At 41.9% G+C, this 18,596-nt stretch overlaps 3 protein-coding genes across 3 annotated transcripts; 1 reads left to right on the forward strand and 2 right to left on the reverse strand.

Annotated features, from left to right (window-relative positions):
- Positions 1–699: 699 nt before the first annotated feature.
- Positions 700–6,835, reverse strand: scd (stearoyl-CoA desaturase (delta-9-desaturase)). Its single transcript, XM_044013888.1, has 6 exons — positions 6,686–6,835; positions 6,135–6,431; positions 4,121–4,251; positions 3,811–4,016; positions 2,655–2,887; positions 700–1,726 (listed from the first exon to the last, which is right to left on the reverse strand). Exons 2-6 carry the CDS (start codon positions 6,403–6,405, stop codon positions 1,527–1,529), a joined length of 1,041 nt encoding a protein of 346 aa, XP_043869823.1. The 5' UTR covers positions 6,406–6,431; positions 6,686–6,835; the 3' UTR covers positions 700–1,526.
- A 2,025-nt stretch (positions 6,836–8,860) lies between these two features.
- Positions 8,861–15,648, forward strand: dnajb12b (DnaJ heat shock protein family (Hsp40) member B12b). The gene is made up of 9 exons (XM_044013887.1): positions 8,861–9,222; positions 10,438–10,618; positions 12,136–12,281; positions 12,373–12,546; positions 12,628–12,698; positions 12,833–12,942; positions 14,030–14,202; positions 14,327–14,468; positions 14,563–15,648. Exons 1-8 carry the CDS (start codon positions 9,090–9,092, stop codon positions 14,446–14,448), a joined length of 1,110 nt encoding a protein of 369 aa, XP_043869822.1. The 5' UTR covers positions 8,861–9,089; the 3' UTR covers positions 14,449–14,468; positions 14,563–15,648.
- A 500-nt stretch (positions 15,649–16,148) lies between these two features.
- On the reverse strand, positions 16,149–18,082 carry ddit4 (DNA-damage-inducible transcript 4). Its single transcript, XM_044013890.1, has 3 exons — positions 17,930–18,082; positions 17,301–17,516; positions 16,149–17,183 (listed from the first exon to the last, which is right to left on the reverse strand). Exons 2-3 carry the CDS (start codon positions 17,479–17,481, stop codon positions 16,684–16,686), a joined length of 681 nt encoding a protein of 226 aa, XP_043869825.1. The 5' UTR covers positions 17,482–17,516; positions 17,930–18,082; the 3' UTR covers positions 16,149–16,683.
- Positions 18,083–18,596: the final 514 nt, after the last annotated feature.

Consider the following 18,596-nt stretch of genomic DNA (forward strand, 5'->3'; position numbering starts at 1 on the left):
AACTGATTGACACAGAAGATCAGGAATGAGCGAGTTATAAGGCATTGGGTTGTATCCTGACTCAAAAATTAATAATCAAGTGCTTCAATTTGATTGGATTTCTTTAAGACGGTCTGTCAAATCTTGAAAAAGCAGAACCTGGATCAGGTTCCATATTTCTTTTAGTCAATACCAAAAACAAAAAGAAATAAATACATAAATAAAAAAAAAAAACAATCCAAGCATTCTCTGCAAACCAGAAGTAAACACAAACATCGATGCACCTGAAACCTTGCATCACATCGAAGGGAAACCAGACCCCCCGGCCCATCTTGAGAAATCACCACGGCAACAATTCCAATGCTCCAAAAGCAATGCAGCTCCACTGTACGTTACAAAAATAGACGCAGATCTGCCATTAGAGTCACCGACTAAAGGACACCTCACTAGAACACCGACTACAGTATATCATCATGCATGGGTGGTATGTTGTTGGGAAACGCCAGAACTGTCACGTGGCGCGCGGCTGCACCGTCGACCAACGAGACCTCTGCTGCACGCGTTTGAGAACAAACATAGGGACACATAGCGTGTTTCTAGGAATAAAAATAAACATTACCGTAATGATGAGAGAAGAAGCGATATGGATTTAGAGTGCTGAGATGGTCATACATTTGCTGGCGACAGGTGCTGTGAGAAATTCATCACATCACACTCAAAAAAAGTTGATTTATCTTTTACTGTTAGTGTTGAATGGCAGTTTTTGTTTAGTGATAACTTAACCTAAGGGCTAACGTGTCCCTTATGTTGTCCATTATGTCCTGTTTTCCACGAGAGACAACCAGGCTGCATGACTCGGTGAACGTGGTTGGTCTAGGTTCCCTTACTCTTCCACCACGTGCCATATTTCATATTCCATAAACTCCAGCTACATCATCAAACTCTGTTTTTTCCGTTCGCAGATCCTACAGCGCTCAAACACTTCAGAACCGTAAAAACCTGCTGTAAATTGCAAAAAAAGAGGCAACAGCCTCCAATCAGCGCCTCATCCCCATCAGTTAAACCACTGTTACTCTGTTTTTTTGTTTTTTTTTTAGTTCTCCACTATTCGATTAATAATTGAGTAATACTTACATAAAAATTGATTGGCTACATGACTGGTCTTGCATGAAGAAATGCACACCAAAGTGGCAAAACAACAGAGAATGAAGTTGACCTTTAAGATGTAAAACTATATGAAATCTGAAGCATCTTTGCGAGACCTTGGCCTGACTGAACAATAGAAACTGGAGGCCAAGAGCTCTGCAAAATGTTTCTTCTTCTTTTTTTCTTTTTTTTTTACTCTTTTTTTTTTTTAAATATCCATCTTGAACAATTTGTTTAGTTACAGCTACGAAAACCACAAAAAACAAGCAAAAATGTGGTCAAGGCCCTCATGAAGCTGACTGTCATCCCGAGGATGAGAAATGTATAGCTGTCAAAGACTGTGAAGCTTCTTCTTCTTTTCTGTTGTTTTTCGTCTTGAAGCTAACCGCACCTCGCCAATCTTAGCCACTCCTGTGACTCCCGTCTCCTGTGCGCTGTATTCGGGCCAGCACCAGCTCGCGGGACACTCGCTTGCAGTCCTTGGCCAGGCCCAAGAGGCACATGAAGTCGATGAAGCAAGTGGTGAGGTTCATCTTGCAGCCAAACTCACTTGTTGAATAGTCATAGGGGAACGTGTGGTGGTAGTTGTGAAACCCTTCACCTGTGAAGAAGAGGACACACAACACAGCTCATCAGACATGTCACAACAACCACGATGAACACTTTAGCGACTGTAAGGAGGGATCCTCACAGCTCATGCTGAATCAAATTCACCAAAAGAAACTCCTTGCTCTTGCTATTTATCTGGCAAAGCTCGACACAGCGGGAACAGAAGGTTCTCTGCACTGAAACACACTGTAACAAAAGAGCGAGTTTGATGACGTCTGGAAGCAGTGTGGGGATCAGGGGAATAGTCTTGTTTGCTTCCTCTGTGTGTTTGTGCTTCACAGGGAGAGGTCCACAAACGGCACAGAGGCGTCATGATCCATTAGTGACTGACATTCTAATGCACACAATAAAATGTCAGACGACGTTTGGCCACCGTTTTCTATTGTCGCAAATACTCGACGGTTAAACGAGAAGAATTATCAAAACACCCATTGACTGGTATGTATGAGAAAATAAACAGAAAAATAAAACTCCTGAGACGTTCACAGATTTGTTGTGAAGTGTTAAGATACTCTACACGGACACTGAGTGATTTACCAGTGTTGTTGACAGCTTATTTGACATAAAATCACAGGAGTCAAATGATGGAAGTAAGCTCTCTTCATTTTGTTGAGATGTTGGAAATCATTCATCTCGTGCTTTTCGTTTTAATGTGTCTAAATAAATGCATGAATTCAGTCCTGCAAAACATAATGGGGTTTTGTCACTAAGTGCAATTACAGTGACAAATTGTGCACAATTAATCTTTGTACCATGTTCATATATTCTTAGAGAGGATTCCAAAAATGAACATGTACATGAATCAGAATTCACTGCTGCATTATTCATTGGACCGTGCTGTACTTTCTGTCTCAAAACGTTCAATTTCTTTTCTTCTGCTGCAGTTCAGCGCACTTTAAACTTTCATAGGTCGTTCATACCTATAGCGCTGAACGTGACAAACTTGTTTTCCCTCGGGTTGATGTTCTTGTCATAGGGCTTGTTTCCCCACATGTGTGCGGCGCTGTTCACGAGCCAGGTGGCGTTCAGGACCAGGGTGTACCTCAGCAGGGCCGGGATGTAGTAGGCCACCCACAGAGACTCCCCCCACAGGTACCAAGGCACAAACATGGGGATTAAAAAGCACATGAGCAGCACTGACGGCTTGTAATACCTGTCCAGGAGTGGAGAGAAGAGAGAGAATACAGAGAGGGATTGAATGTTTGCTCAGTGCAACGTAAACATCAGTCACACATGATATTGTTTACCCTCACACTTGACAACGCAGTTTCACCGAGGAAAGCCAGTGTTTAATCTCTATCTACATGTCTGAGGTGTTCTCCTTGTTAAACCAGAATGACAAATACAACTCTGCATCAGTGTCGGGAAAATGACAGCAGGTCAAGTTCATTGCTCTCACTTGTATTTGCTAAACTACTGTCTAAAGCAGTGTCTCCTAAACTTTCTATAAAAGGATCTACATTTTAAAGATGGCAATCTATCTTGACAAAAGCAAATTTCCCTGCCACCCATCTGTGTTTGGGAATCCGTCGTCTGAACTACCTGATAAAGAAGTAAAATGCATTTTCTTTAGCCATTTGACACGTGGAAAAACATCCCATCATTAACCAATATCAACAGTTTCACCACCAGCATCATGGATAAGACTGATGATTATTATGACAATGCATATGATTGTTATAGTGCCATATTAACCACAAACTAATGCAAATAATCTTGTATAGCGCTAATAATAAGTCACTTAAAAAAGAGAGTTTAAAAAGTACTTTTCATTATAGGAAATCAAATATAATTTCAGAGATGAATTGTTTTGTTGTACATGTTCAAAAGATGTCTTTGTACTGCTGCCTTTGAGGGAAAAGTTAAAGTATTTTAATGTGTACACACAGTGTATGTAAGTGTGTCTATGATAAGTGTGTATGTATTGTTTTTCTTCCCTTTTCTTCTTCGGAAGGCAGAAGTAGTTTTGGAGAATTATGTAATCACTGCTGTGAGTAAACGTTAAATCTTGTCTATGCCGTTTGCATTTGTGTAACTGAATAAACTCAAGCAGGTGCTACCGCTATTAGGACTTACTTCCTCTGAAACATCACAACTTTGTCGGCCAACAGGTCGCTGAGCTCCAGCTTGCGTCCTTTGTCAATGACGTCGGGGTGTTTGCGCACGAGGAGCCAGCCAATGTGAGAGAAGAAGAAGCCGCGGACGGCGTTGTGGGGGTCCGCGTCCGTCTCTGAATATTTGTGGTGAACCCTGTGGTCCCGAGCCCATTCAAAGATATCATTCTGTGGGTGGAAGTTAAGATGGAGATGACATACAGTAACAATGTAGACACAGCAGTGTATTTGACTGCGCTCGTGTGACGGTGCAGTGTTCCATTTTCATGTACCTGAAAAGCCATGGAGTTCGCAACACCAAGGAAAATCCTTAGAGGCATCGAGGCCTTGTACGATCTGTGGCTCCAAAGGCGATGAGCTCCCGCAGTGACTCCTAAAGCACTTATCAAAAAACAAAGTACGGCTGTGGGAGAAGAAATGCATCAACAAATTAGTTTGACCACAAGCTGCTGCCATAACAAGCACCGCATCACAGTGACGTCTTTGTATCAGACATTTTCTGCGCGCCTCATTGTCAGTGTTACGACTCGGGGAGGGCAAACCCTCAACAAGTGTCACTCTGTCACAATATTGATCTGAAAAAGCAGAAGTAATAATATAATGAATGCCAGTTTGAGTTTTGTTCATAACACTGTGGATTAAAGCTCTGAACAACACAAACAAATGCATCACACCAGCCCCGCTGTGTTTAAAATCCACCTGTGACTGATCTGCTCAGCTTGTTTCTGATTGGAAACAGCAGTATTAACTGGATGTACAAGACCATCCATTGCTTGTGTGTGTGATATCCACTTGTCCTTACTTCTGTGGGACTCCGCATTTCCCCTGTAAGGCTGAAACTGCTGGTGACTTGCATTATCATTTCTATTTCTCACAGTAATTGATTTTCCATTGATTGTTTTTATATTCTTTTGGAGCAAGAACATATTGTAAAGGTAGATAATTGTTTTCCTTTTGTTTCATTAGATCATTTTCCTCCACTGTGAGCACCCGAGCAGACTTCACTTCATTTAAATTCCCGCCTCATACTGCAACAACACTTCGTAGCCCAACAACTTGGCAGAATGGTGGGGCAGACAAATGAGAGGAGAATTGGTTCGACAACTGAAATGAAAGACATTGCAGTTTGATTCTGATCATGTTTAAAATGGAACTTCTTTTCATCCTCATGATTTATTTCCACGATCCAGGAAGTTGGGGGTGTAACACTCTACATTACAGAACAGTAACAACATGTTAAATGGTATGACAATCATGTTGTAATAGGGAGGTAATACTACAGTAGTATCATCTCATTTATAATGCAATTTCCAGCTTAGTATTAGGAAGGAGACAATACAGTAATAACATGTTATTTCCATAGTCATAATCAAGTTTTTAGCTTGGTAATAATAACAACTATATGCTCAGTGTAATACCTTTACATGAAAAGGTTTGTGAATCAGAATTGAAGTAAATATGACATTTGTCCTCCCTTATGTCCAACACATATTTTCCACTGTTATTACCAAGCTTTACAAAAAATATAAGCATAGTATTTAAGATATTGTTGCTGCACTGTAATGCCAAGTGTTATCAGTGTCACCGAGTGGGTTCTAGATAAACAGCAAATCTAGCAGAAGCTCATCAACACCGCATACTTAAATATTTATGATTCATGTAATCCCGAGTCATATCATCATGGCATGTTTGCCCCCAACATTGTGCAGCCATAACACAAATAAAAACTGCAAGATCTTCCAGAACAATCACTATTAGGTCTTCTGCCTAAAATCACAGGCACTTCACAGTGTGCAGCTTTGAGCCTCACTGGAACAATTCCTCGATTGATCAGTTATTAATCGATTACTAAATCCATTGTCAACTATTTTGATAATTAATCGTTAGATTGTTTGAGTGTTTTTTCCCAGTATTAAAATGTGAATAAATAAATAATCATTAAAACTGAATCATTTTTGGTTCGTGGACAAAACAAGACACTTCAGAACATTATCATTTACAGGTTTGAGAAACACTGATCGACCTTTTTTTTTTTTTTACATATTCTGACATTATATGGACCAGATTAATCGATTGTGTAAACGGCCCTAATTAAATCTCTTAATGATGCAGTCACTGGCCTGTATCCTCGTCATCTACAGCAAACTATCGAAGCAATCATATTTTTAACACGCATGTAACACTTTTTAAAATCTAAAATACATGTTTAAAAAAAGCATCCACACCCAGACTGTGTATGAATGATGTAACAGGTCCATACTGTATATGTAAGTGTGCTTTACTCACACCAGAGCAAGGTCAGAGGAGATGCTGAGGGGATGAGGCAGACGCCGTACAGGGCACCCAAATGCAACAGAGTCATCAGGACAACATTTCTCCACACGATTTCGGTGGCCGGTTTGGGGCCCTCCTTCTCTCTGTACGTGTGGTCGAACGTGTCTTCTCTGGTGGCCTCAGAGGGAAGAGACAGCGGGGACAGCGGTTCGGGAGGAGGAACACTGCCGTTGCTGGACTTGTGCTGCTGCTGCTTCTTCTCCAACGCCTCCGTCTCCGTCATTGTGTGTCTGTGGTCCGGACGATGCTCTGGTTGGCAAACAAAAACAACAACCACAAAATCAGCCGCGATGTCGGTCTCTCCTCCCTCACACGGCGAATACGTTAATCTTTTTTTTTTGTTGCTAGCACGTCAACTAGCTTTTCAGAAGCTGTATGGACATGTAAAAAAAAAGAAAAAAAAAGATGCCGACTACGACACACTCCGCACATTTGTTCGTTTGAAGGTCTTACAGCTGGAGAAAGATAAACACACAGTTAAAAAGACGAATAAAGCAGCTCACCGAGGACAAGGCAGGCAAGTAGAGGAGGTGGTCCACCTGTGAAGAGAAAGCCGCCGCTGGAGCCAGAAGTGAACAGTCGCCGAGAGAAAAGAGGGGGAGAGAGAGAGAGAGAGAGAGAGCGGTACAGTCAGTCAGTTCTGACTGCAGGGAACGCATCAATGGGAGCAGGAGCCTGAGGTGCGACTGGCCAATCAGCGAGCAGCTCGCGCCTCGAACTCGGCCTCTGATTGGCTGCTTGTTTATCTGCTGTTCACCTTTTATTCATTCTGCTGCCAGATGTATATTTACCTCCCTGAGAGCAGCTGCTGCTGTCTAGACATGTATTCAACCGAATACACTAGTAATAATAATAATAGTCGTAATAATGAAAACTGTGTTTCCTTTCACGCGTGGATTCAAACAGCAACATGAGCAGAGGAGGAGGATGAAGAGGAGGGGTGTAAAATGTAATGATGAAGCCAGATAATTATGTGGTATATTTAAGGGAGGGGGGTTCTCTCCTCTCCCGCCCACAGAGGAAATACAGGGATACTTGCTCTGTCACGTCAACCTCATCCTCAATCTCAACCACCCAAAAAATTATCTTCCAGGAATGATGATGGGATTATATAACATGCTGTAACAGCATATGCAAACCTTTCATCACCCATGGGTGTCTATAAGTCGACACACTTAGTCTACAACCTTTGTTATATTTGGAAATTCATAAAATAATCAGAAAAATAATAATAATAGCTTTCAGAAATATTGCCTTGATGATGTCAACAGAGGAGAATGACCAGATTAGTTGGAAATGATAAAACAGCATGAATTTGCCACAATTTGTATCTCAAATAACCTTGTTACAATCAAGGTTTGCAGAAAACCTTAAAGCAACAGAAGACTGTGTGATTAATTCCTTTTAACTTGCCCAGCTTCATGTTGAATGCGGGTTCTGCGTCACCCTGTCCTGTCCTCAATAGAGCCATTGATAATGTTATCAGTAACACCTGTCAAAGTGGTTGTAACTGTGTTTAAAAAAAAGGGTCTGTGGCAGCCAGTGGAGCATGACACGCTGACGAAGCACAAACTTTTGGATGAACCTCCACGTGAGCTCCCTCACACAGTACAAGTGAAACTCAGTGGGACGATCTTAAACATGCAGTGTGTGCACAATCTTAAAAATATCCCAGGGAATGGGCAGAAAGTGTCCAAATCAAGGAGAGGAAGAGGCTTTGCCTACTTACAAGCTGTGATGTGTGACACAGAGGGAGATTTTACAACTTCACAAAGTGCTCTAATGGTTGAACATGTGCTAGTAACTGTAACACTATTGCCATTTGATGAAATGTACAGTGTTTTTGCCTCAAAAGTGTATAATTGTAGTGGGTACATCAAAATGTCACAGGAATCTTATTATAGGTTTGTTTCATTTGAAATTTTAAAAAAAGACTGTAAATACTGACTTACTGTTATATTGCTTTCTGTTCCATACTCCCTTACTGAATTGGGCTTTTGTCCATTCTGCATGGAAAATGTTGCAGAAAGACTGGAAACTAACTGAGTTAATTCTAATGAGCCTTTTTCAAATCCAAACTCAGAGTTCTGGAGGCCGACTGCACGACATGCTTTTTCTCATACTCTGCTTGTAATTTAATCTGTCTTCTGCTTGTGTTTAAACTGTGTAAATATGTAAATATGTAACTGTGTTTTGCTGCTGCCTATCTTTGGCAAGGACCCTCTTGAAAAATGGGATTTTCGTGGTTAAATAAAGGTAAAATCATAATAAAAAAAAATATATATACATATATGTAATTGTATCATATTTATGGCATGACCAAAGGCCCAAGAGAAGAAAGGGTCAGCGAGAGCCTCTGTATTAAAGTATGGTTAATATTTTATTTTAAATAACTTCAAAAAATATGCAAACTAGCTACAAACAGACACAAAAAACAAACACTCGAGGGACAAAAACTACCACAAAGGGATTCAAAATGACAATCACACTCATTTTGGTGTCTCCTTCTTTTCTGTGGTCCTGCTCCTAAGTAAGAACCCGGCGGTTTGTCCCACATGGGGACAGAGAGACAGCTAAAGTCAAACTGATGTGGGACCTGAGGAGCCAGTTGTACCAGTGCGGCGTCACCTCCATGACCTACATTTTGAAAACAGGCGCTTTGTCTCCATCTAGTGGAGAGATGAGGCGGCACAGACGACAGCAGACACTGGGTTCATGTCGCGCACACAGAGCTAACCTCTCTTCAAAACCTCCAGACAGCAGCAGCAGAAACGCTCCCACAGCGGAGGAGTTTGTGTCGCCGACTCTCACTCACTGTATCATCCACATGACGGCATCAGCAGGCGCCTGTATTTACTTCAGGTCCAGTTAGCCAACGCTGCTGCCGCTGCTGCTGCTGCTGTAGTAATGGAGGTGAACAGGGACGAGGCGGAGCGCTGCATTGACATTGCAACTGCGGCGTTAACCAACGAGCAGCCGGAGAAGGCGCAACGGTTCCTGGAGAAGGCGCAGAGACTGTTCCCAACGGAGAAGGCCAGGGGTGAGTTAAAATGGCCGTGCAGGGGGAACATGGGGCGCTTCCTGCTGCAGAGGTAAGAGTGCAGCATCAGCATCACCTGCAGCATCACCTGCATCCCGGATGAGCTGTGCTGTAGCCGAGGCTAGCTCATACTAGCTGCATGTGTGTGCACATTATAGCAGCAATGTGGTCATTTCACAAGCAGCCGAACTGCTCAGTTTGTGTGACGTCACACTGCTGTCATCTGTTTTTCTCTTAGAGATGACGAACCTACACTCAGATAAAACTACTTTACCATAACACACACACACACAGTCTGGTTTCCATCACTTCAGAGGACATTGCATTGACTTGCATTCGTTTTGTGGAAACTTACTTTGACCATAATCACCACTGACATAATCCCTACCCTGACCCTAACTTTAACCTAACCCGTACCTCAACCTTTAACCTTCACCTTCAAATGTAGTAATGTGCTTTACATAAAGTCCCCATAATGTGCCTTGTGTACACAGATTTAGGTCCCCACAACATTAGTAATACCTGCAACACACACACAGGTTTGTGTCCTTGTTTGCACACTGACATTGGCTTCCATATATTTGTACAGCCCAAACAAACGAAACTCTAATCTCTAACCCTAACACGATTCAAATCATAATCCTAAACTTAACCAGCTTCATTAGGACCAGGACTGGTCTCAATGAGGACTGCTGGTCCTGACAAGATCAGTGTTTTTGCCACTAAAGATCTTTAACGTCTTGGAGGGAGATGTATGCATAAGGGTCTCAGCTGACATAGGGCGATAGGCGGGGTACACCCTGGACAATTCGCCTTTGGTCAATTTAGAGTGTCCAATTCACCTAATCCCCATATTGCATGTTTTTGGACTGTGGGAGGAAGTCCAGAAAACCTGGAGAAACTCAACACACAAACACACACACAGGCTCAGAGAAAGGAGGAGAGAGAATCCATAAGTGAGGCAACTAAAAACAAACAATAGAAACAACTTCACACAAATGCAAATAAATACTGACAAACAGATAAATATCCAGTGCTCCAAGCTTCAGTATTAAATTCCCAAGGCTGCTTCACTTTCTAACTTAAATATTTAATGTACTAATGGAATCCGCCGGGTTAATATGACTATCATCGGAAAGAAATCATCTTTCAATTACTCCCTCCGTCCCTCTCTCTCTCAGCATTTTTGTTTTTAATGTTTGTTTTATGTTTCAGTACTGCTGGACCTGATCGCAAATAATGGATTCACACCCAGACAAGGCAGCCACTCAGAGTTCAGTGGGAGTTCGGGGCCTCGGCAGCGTCAGACCGGCACCAGTGAGGACACGAGACCTGAAGAAAAGCCCTCAGACACCTCGAAACCCTACACAGCAGATCAGCTCGATGCTGTGAGGAGGTGAGGCTGACTCACGTCAGAGGAGTTTATTTTCACCTTTTACACCCAGGTTCATGGCTGCTGAGGCACTGACTCATTCGGAATCAGATTTAAAAATATATGAACCCAAAAAAGTAGCTTATTCGCTATTCAGTTGGCAGAATGCACATTGACATCTGGCAGTGTTGTCATGTGACGAAGCACAAATACTTTGTTACTGTATTTATTTTTCTAGCAACTTTTACTCCACTACATTTCCTCTAACTATCTTTGTTACTTGTTTATACCAAATAAAATCAGAAGAAGAAGAGTTGGTAATTGAGCTTTTTGAGTTGCTTTACACTGCAGTTTTTGCCATTCACCCCACTTTCATAAACATTCACACGCTGCAACATGGGGTTAAGTGTCTTGCTCAAGGACTCATATAGACTAGCAGACTACCACAACCTTCCAGTTGAAAGACAACTCGCTGTACCACTGAACGGCTCTTCACTTAAGTACATATTATATCAGAAAATGACTTAAGCTCCTTAAGTATGGCAAATGTCATATACTTTAAGACTTTTACTTAAGTAATATTATAAAAAGTGACAAAGTCATGTTCTGGTAACATACTTGTACTTTTACTCAAGTATCCCTTTATGGTACTTTATAGAAGACTGACTACTAGTTAATATCTCATCAGCATTTCTTTACAGACACAAAGGTAAGGCACATATTTGGCTAAGAAAGAGAGTGTATAATGGCAAGAGAGAGAGAAAGCGTATTTGCTCTGCACCTTGTGCCTTTTCACTGCGGTTGTTTGATTTCCGATCAACAAGACTAAATATGTCACACAATTTCATCAAAGACAAGAGCCAGACTGTGAATTGTCAGGGTGTATAATAAACGTGTAAACATTATGTTATACAGAGAGGCAGCAACAGGCACGCATGCATCAACCCGTGTCACGGAGAGCACAAGAGAGCGTTTCTCCCCCGTATTTGAACAGAAAATGTGCAAATTCAGGGGTTTTGGCTGTTAAAATGATAAAAATGATAGGAATCGTACAGAAAACTAATTTATTGTACAGACAATAGGGCTGAGCACTTAATTGAAATTTTATCAAAGTCGCAATACATACATCCATCTTCTACCGCTTTATCCTCCACATCCTCACACCCTGGACAGTTCGCCAGTCCATCACAGCAACACATACATGGACAAACAATTATCCACTCTCACACCTATGGACAATTTAGAGTGTGCAATTTACCTAATGCCCATACTGCATGTTTTTGGACCGTGGGAGCAAACCGGAGAACCTGGAGAACAGGCAAACTCCATGCAGAAACGCGCACTTTTTTTAAAGCCAAAATGTGTGTCAATATATCATTTTAGATGAATTATCCTACAGACAGACAAAAGAATTGCAATTAGATATTTATCTTAAACTGTTCACCCCTAACAGACAAGTGGACACATTTATTTTATGGTGTCATATCGTGCGGTCAGGGGAGGGACCAACATAGAGATTCATGTTTATTTCTTCTTCACAGGATAAAACAGTGCAAGGACTTCTATGAAATTCTTGGGGTTCAGAAAGATGCCCCCGAGGACGAGCTGAAGAGGTCATACAGGAAACTCGCTCTGAAATTCCATCCAGACAAGAATCATGCTCCAGGTGCTACAGAGGCTTTTAAAGGTAACCTGTTGCTGTGACGTGCTGCCGATGTTGCCTTTCATTCAGAAAGCAGGACACTTGGTTTTGACTTTTACGGTTCTATTTTCAAAAGCTATCGGGAATGCATATGGCGTTCTGAGCAACGCTAACAAAAGGCAACAGTATGACCAGTGTGGAGAGGACAGGAGGCATCCTTCGAGACACAGCGCGGGCAGCGAGAACTTTGAGCCAGACATCTCACCTGAAGACCTCTTTAATATGTTCTTTGGAGGAGGATACCCATCAAGTAAGTCGCCACGTGTTGATTAGCCTCACAGCACTTTTGCATTATTATCGTGTTTACGGTTTATGTGCTCCATTAATGCAGGCAATGCTAACATGTACACTAACGGGCGGATGCGTCATCAAAGGCGAGAGAGAAGAGAGCGGCAGAGAGATGTAAGCGTGATGTCATTGTTTTGATGATGAAATGCTGCTGTTAAGCAGCAGAGGGAGACATTGAGTCACCTGTACTTTTACCCTGTGACAGTGCTTTTTGCAGGATGTCTGTATGTGGTGTTTTCTCTTTGCAGGGAGGTCTTGCTCTCTTCGTGCAGGTCATGCCCATCCTCATCTTGGTTATTGTGTCTGCCCTCAGTCAGATCATGGTTAACAGCCCTGCTTACAGCCTCAGCTTCAGGCCGTGAGTGTGAACAAAAAAATCCCATTTTAAATAACACAATAAGCCTCATCTGCAAGATCACAAGGGATGTAGACAAAAGGTTATTTTCAGTTTAAATATAAATCAGCACAATCCAACCAAGGTTTGTCCCATGATTAGCAATTGTTTCCTTTGTGCAAACCTTGAAAGATTGGTGAAATGTCAATATAAGGCTCAGTGATATGGCCACAAAGGTTATTATAGTTTATTTTCTAATTATCGCTGTTTACTGCAATAGATATTATGTCATTAAAGATAGATTTTTGCTCTTGACTGAAAGTTAGAAACCATTTCATTGTGGTCTTAACTTATTTATAGACAAAACAACATAAACTTTGTGGACTGAAAGTAGGGTTGCAACAACGATTTTCATAATTTATCAATCTGTCAGTTATTCCTTCAATTGATCAATTCATTGTTTTGTACATATAATATTACTTTTAAGCGAGATGACGAATGAGTAGTGTTTGTCAGACGTGTCAGAATGGACATAGAAACTGGAAAATATTCACATTTAACAAACTGAAATCAGGGAACTTAAAAATAGTAATGAATTAATAATCCTCACTGGATCAAACATCGCAGGTGAGGCACTCAAAGCTTGGGGCTCTTTGCACAGCAGCCACTTTGACACGTCGAGCAGGGAAAAGCACACATGTTACTGATGATAATGTTGACAACAGTGTGAAGCTGAGGAAGCTAAATGGAACTCAGCCTAACATTCATTTGATTATTAACACCTGTGATTCTTATACTGCGACTTGTCCAAAATGGCTGCTGTGAAAAGGGCCCATTATATGCATTATTCGTTAAGGCGTGTTTGCACAATGAATAAACATATCAATACATATTAAAGTTTGTTAAGTGTTAGATAAACAAGTAGTTATTGATTCAGAGAGCACATCTATTTGCCGTCTCTGGCTCCATGTGTCTCCCGACCTCTTCTGTCTCTGTGTTTCAGAGACACTTTTGTCGTCTCGGGCCGAGTCATGTTCACAAAGACAGATGGTGCCAAGTCTGCCGTCCCGCGTCATTATCAGTCATTATGACTTGTCTTATCTCCCCGCAGGTCGGCAGGCTACACACAGAAGAGGCTGACGGAGAACCTGAAGGTGCCATATTATGTGGGGGAGCAGTTCTCCAAAGATTTCAGCGGAATGAATCTGAAGAATTTGGAGCGCACTGTGGAGGATGACTACATTTCCAACCTTCGCAACAATTGTTGGAAGGAGAAACAGCAAAGTATGTTTGCCAGGGGGAGGGGAAAAACAAGGCTGGTTTGTTTAATTCTGCCAATTCTGGGATAATGATTAAAAACTGACATCCTCGTATATCTTTCATGACCTACTTCTGTTGTTTCCTGCAGAGGAAGGCATGCTGTACAGAGCTCGCTATTTTGGAGACACCGATCTGTACCAAAGAGCGCAGAGGGCTCGCACGCCAAGCTGCGCCAAGCTGTCCGAGATCACAGCCTCGCTCCACGGTTGACGCTGCTTTCGTAATTAAAAGCAAGTCTCCACAATTAAAACCTCCGAACACGTTTTGTTGTGCATGCTTTTCTTTCATCAGTTCATTATATTCTTGTTTTCTTCTCGTCTCTAGCTTCAAACAACACATCACTGGCTGTAAATAGATGAGCTTTAATGATCCGGAGGCTGCAGACGACTCAACAAGCAACACACACATGAACCAGCACTGATCTGCATCAAAGTGACCACACAGAACTGGTTCAAACCATGAAGTTAAAATATAATGTTAATATGTTTTGAAAAGAAAAGAAAAGAAAAGAAAAAGCCACTTATAGCTTGTCCATCCCTGAGAACATATGGGTGAGGGAAACATCCATGTTTTGAAAGCCATGACTGAAAAAGTCTTTTGTTTTCGTTTGTATTTGCTTTGTTGTTTTTTTTTAAGAGAATGCAGTATGAAATGAGAACGTAGCAAGGTTAGATATTGTTCATCTGTAGCTTTCAAGCACACACCGCAACCAATGCTTCCTCTTTCATTTTACTGCAGTCAAATCAGTCGAGGCGTCGAGTGTGTGGGGGCCAGATTTGCCCATTTGACTCTAAATGCACATTGTGAAACTATGCAGGAATAATATGAAACCTCTGATCAATTATACACTCATGTCTAAGGGTTGTTCGACATGTGAACACTTGAGATTTCTGCTGTGTGTGTTTGTGTGCGCGTGCGTGTGCTGTTGTTACCTATTTTGGACATTGTCTGGCAGAAACTAATGGAGACCAGAACCGGGTCCTAATGAGGCAGAAGCTCATTTCTGAGGAGCTGGTTGAGTTTAGGGCTAACATTTGAATCGTGGTTAGGTTAAGGTAAGGCATTAACTGGTTATGGTTAAGGTTAGTGATTGGGCCTTATGTCCAAATGAATGGAAGGCAAGGCAAATGTTCATTTTAGGAAATGTCCCTTTACACTTTTCCTCCTTTAATTGTATCAAAGGTAGAATTAAATAGTGTACCGTCATATTAAATGCCAAAAGAAGGAGACCAACAGAGCGGGGCTTCAACCGGCTAGAATTTTAGGGCATTGCATTTCATCTGTTGCACTTTTTAAGTTATTTATTTTTTCTATCAACGTTTATCAAACAAAACCAGTAGAGATCTTCTCAATCTCTTTTTCCACCATGTTTTTACTCCTGGGTGAGAATAAATCTGGAATGCATTAAAATGTGTTGTCTTTTCTCTGAGATGGAATGTGGAGACAAAAGCTCTGTCAGCACATTTGTGCTCTCTGAAAACTCATGCCGGCCGGCCCCTGCTGACAAGAGACTGGGAACAGAGAGTGTGTCTCTTTGCACGTTCACATTTTGGCTGACGTGCCACATGTGCTCAGCAGCGTCACATTTCCTCACTTGCATATATTATGTGGTCAGCTGGTTTTGGCAGCTGCTGTTCTGGTTTCTCAGTTCGGACTTGCAGTTTGTTGTTTTTGCAAGGCCCTGTTTGCGTCACTGCGCCACTACAACGTGAATCCCTAATGTGCCAGTCTGGTAATGATACCTCCCAACTGAACATGATATTCCTTGCTATTAATATTTACATGCTGGTGTAGTTAAGTCAACAAATCAGTATTGGATTTCACACTGCACGTGAGTGTAGTTTCAGAGGAACATCGCACACTTTTATTAGACTCCAAACATTTCCCATGGACCAGACGAGGCGACAGGGTGAATTGTTAAAAAAATAATTTATTTGTGACCATGAAAGTACAAAAATCAGTGCAACATCATGAGTATTTGAATATCAAATGAATAAAGTTGAAAGCAGAAGTGGTCTACACGGATACAAGAATCGTCAACCAGAGATTCCACATTATACAGCACAAGGCAAACCACCGGAAGGCCTTTGCTTTTCAGTCTATCAGATCCACCTTATGGTTTAGGGGTACAATTCAGTTATCTGTCATGTAAAACACAATAAAATGAAAAGAAAAGGAAAGCACAATCTCAATGAATAAAAGGATATCGCTAGCTGCCATCATGTAGTTTCAACAGAAACTGAAGTATGCATTTTAGTACTTGCAAAAATGCTATTAAATGTATATAGTGTGATGGTAACACAATGTAAGTGGGGAAAAAAGGGCTGTCATCCACTTCAGGTACCATTAACTTAAACTAAGGTACAGTCAATGGGCAACTTCTGGACTCAGTCCATCCTCACTCTTCAGTTACATAGAGGAGGCCCTTCTGTTAGATTTACAGAATTAACATTCTTCAATCAGAAGATCTTCAGAACTGTACAGTTTCTTCTTTATCACTCGGAAACCAGTGCTTAGTTTGATAGCTTGTCTCACGACTGGAGTGGATGGAGATTTCGAGGTGAAAAGTCCTTGAATTTTGGGCCACAGCCCACCAGACTCCAGCCTCAAGACCAGAGTCAGCTGGAAGGTGGGGACGAGGTAGGGGTCCACAGACAACTGCCCCATGCTCTCGCAGACGGCCTCCTGCTCCACGCAGAGGTCAATGAGAGCCCCCCTTAACCCGCAGGGCTCACTCGCTGCCAGGTGAAGGAGCTCGTGTCCAATGTGCTCCAGGAGCTTCTCTGGGATGAGCAGTTTGGAGCAGCGCAAGGCACAGTCTGAATCTTTGGCTTCTTTTAAGCTCGTTGCAATAAGGTCCACTACGTCTTTCAGGATCAACTCCTCCATTGGATCGTAGAACAAATCTTCATTGGAGGGAGATAAGTCGCTGGAGAAGTCTGAACCTGTGGTGAAAAAAAAAGAAAAAAGATGTTGGATTAGAATTGGAATCATGCATTTAGAGGTGAGTCAAATCCCCTTCTAACAAAAGGGTTGTTAGGTGTGTTTGAAGAACTGCTTACCCGAGTCTGAGAGATCACTGTTGCTGCTGCTGCTGTCGTCCAGATCAATGCTGCTGTTGGTAGATGTGCTAAAATCAGTGATGCGCTGCACCAGTTTGCCCCAGGACAGCCTCCTGTGGCTGCTCTCCACTGGAGATGGGGACGAGCCGCAGACATCACTAGGTGCTGAGAGAACAGGCATGTTGGTTCTCTTTGTAGTTCTGTGGGCGACTGTTTCTGTGGAAACAAGAACAATGGATAAGATAAATTTGTCCCTTTATGAGCCTTAAGATTTGCATTTACGGCAAAGAACTTCAACGAATGCTTGCATTTTAAACAGATGATTATCAATAAATAAGTTTTACATTTACAATGTTGTCAGTGTGCAACTAGAATACATACAACATGGGCACTTTCTGTAGAGTAAAGGATTTTTGCATTATTCATTATAACTATCATATGCACAACAGAACAGCAGTTGTTAGTAAACATAAATCAAAAATGTTTAATTTTAATTCTAAAGCTGGTTTAAGAGTTATTAGATACAGAAGTCTGACGCAACAATAGCTTTGACTGAAGGAAACTGTTTAACATGTTCAAATGACCTAAAAGAGTAAGCAAAACTAGTAGAATTGAGACAGTGTACTTACAGCTTATTGTGATAAAGCGCCGGACAAGTCCTTTGAGTACATTCACTTGTTCACTGCGGTGGTTATTGTCTGCAAAAACAAGTAGCAGCGAGCTTCCACAGCCGGACGTCTTCAGTCTCTAAACAGCTGGCAAACTGTGACAATCTGTCCTGCAACAAAGATTATATACTCGCTGCTTAGACACGCCCCCCGCCTCCGAACACGGCCAATCAAAAACGGAGGCACGCCATCTGACCTGTATCCTGCCTGGTAACATGCCAGCAGAGAAGAACAAACAGGAGGAGGGGCAGCGGGGGATGGTGGAGAGGAACAGCAGATCCCAGTCTTATGGAAATGTACAGACTAGGGACTTGTCTGGACATGCAAGCAACATGTATGTATGTGCTTTTTAGGTTTTAAGGTTGTCACCCAGGGATAAAGAAATCATTTGGTGCATATGTGCACCCACACCTTTGATTGACACTTCTGAATAAAAACCCATGCAGGAGCTCAAGTCTCTGCTGGTTCAGTGTTGCAGTGCACATGACGTCACTTGTTTTGCACAACCATTACATCATATTTTTTAGTCTGCCACACAAAGATGCAGAGAACACACAATCAGACGCATAACACAACGCTGGACAAGACGCAGGATGCAAATAAATTATATTTTAAATGCATAAAGATG

The sequence above is a fragment of the Solea senegalensis genome, linkage group LG18 (genome assembly GCF_019176455.1).
Source record: "Solea senegalensis isolate Sse05_10M linkage group LG18, IFAPA_SoseM_1, whole genome shotgun sequence".
In the NCBI taxonomy this organism is placed as follows: Eukaryota; Metazoa; Chordata; class Actinopteri; order Pleuronectiformes; family Soleidae; genus Solea; species Solea senegalensis.

What these genes read in the sequence shown, in the direction of transcription:
- scd (XM_044013888.1), bottom strand. Translation starts at nt 6,405, where the DNA reads ATGACGGAGACGGAGGCGTTGGAGAAGAAGCAGCAGCAGCACAAGTCC. An exon ending in GTTGTGATGTTTCAGAGGAA is followed by an intron (nt 2,888 to 3,810) that starts GTAAGTCCTAAT and finishes ACTCCTGGACAG; the next exon opens with GTATTACAAGCCGTCAGTGC. An exon ending in TGTCACGTTCAGCGCTATAG is followed by an intron (nt 1,727 to 2,654) that starts GTATGAACGACC and finishes TCTTCTTCACAG; the next exon opens with GTGAAGGGTTTCACAACTAC.
- ddit4 (XM_044013890.1), bottom strand. Translation starts at nt 17,481, where the DNA reads ATGCCTGTTCTCTCAGCACCTAGTGATGTCTGCGGCTCGTCCCCATCT. An exon ending in CAGTGATCTCTCAGACTCGG is followed by an intron (nt 17,184 to 17,300) that starts GTAAGCAGTTCT and finishes TTTTCACCACAG; the next exon opens with GTTCAGACTTCTCCAGCGAC.
- dnajb12b (XM_044013887.1), top strand. Translation starts at nt 9,090, where the DNA reads ATGGAGGTGAACAGGGACGAGGCGGAGCGCTGCATTGACATTGCAACT. An exon ending in CCCAACGGAGAAGGCCAGGG is followed by an intron (nt 9,223 to 10,437) that starts GTGAGTTAAAAT and finishes TTTATGTTTCAG; the next exon opens with TACTGCTGGACCTGATCGCA. An exon ending in TTGGAAGGAGAAACAGCAAA is followed by an intron (nt 14,203 to 14,326) that starts GTATGTTTGCCA and finishes TGTTTCCTGCAG; the next exon opens with AGGAAGGCATGCTGTACAGA.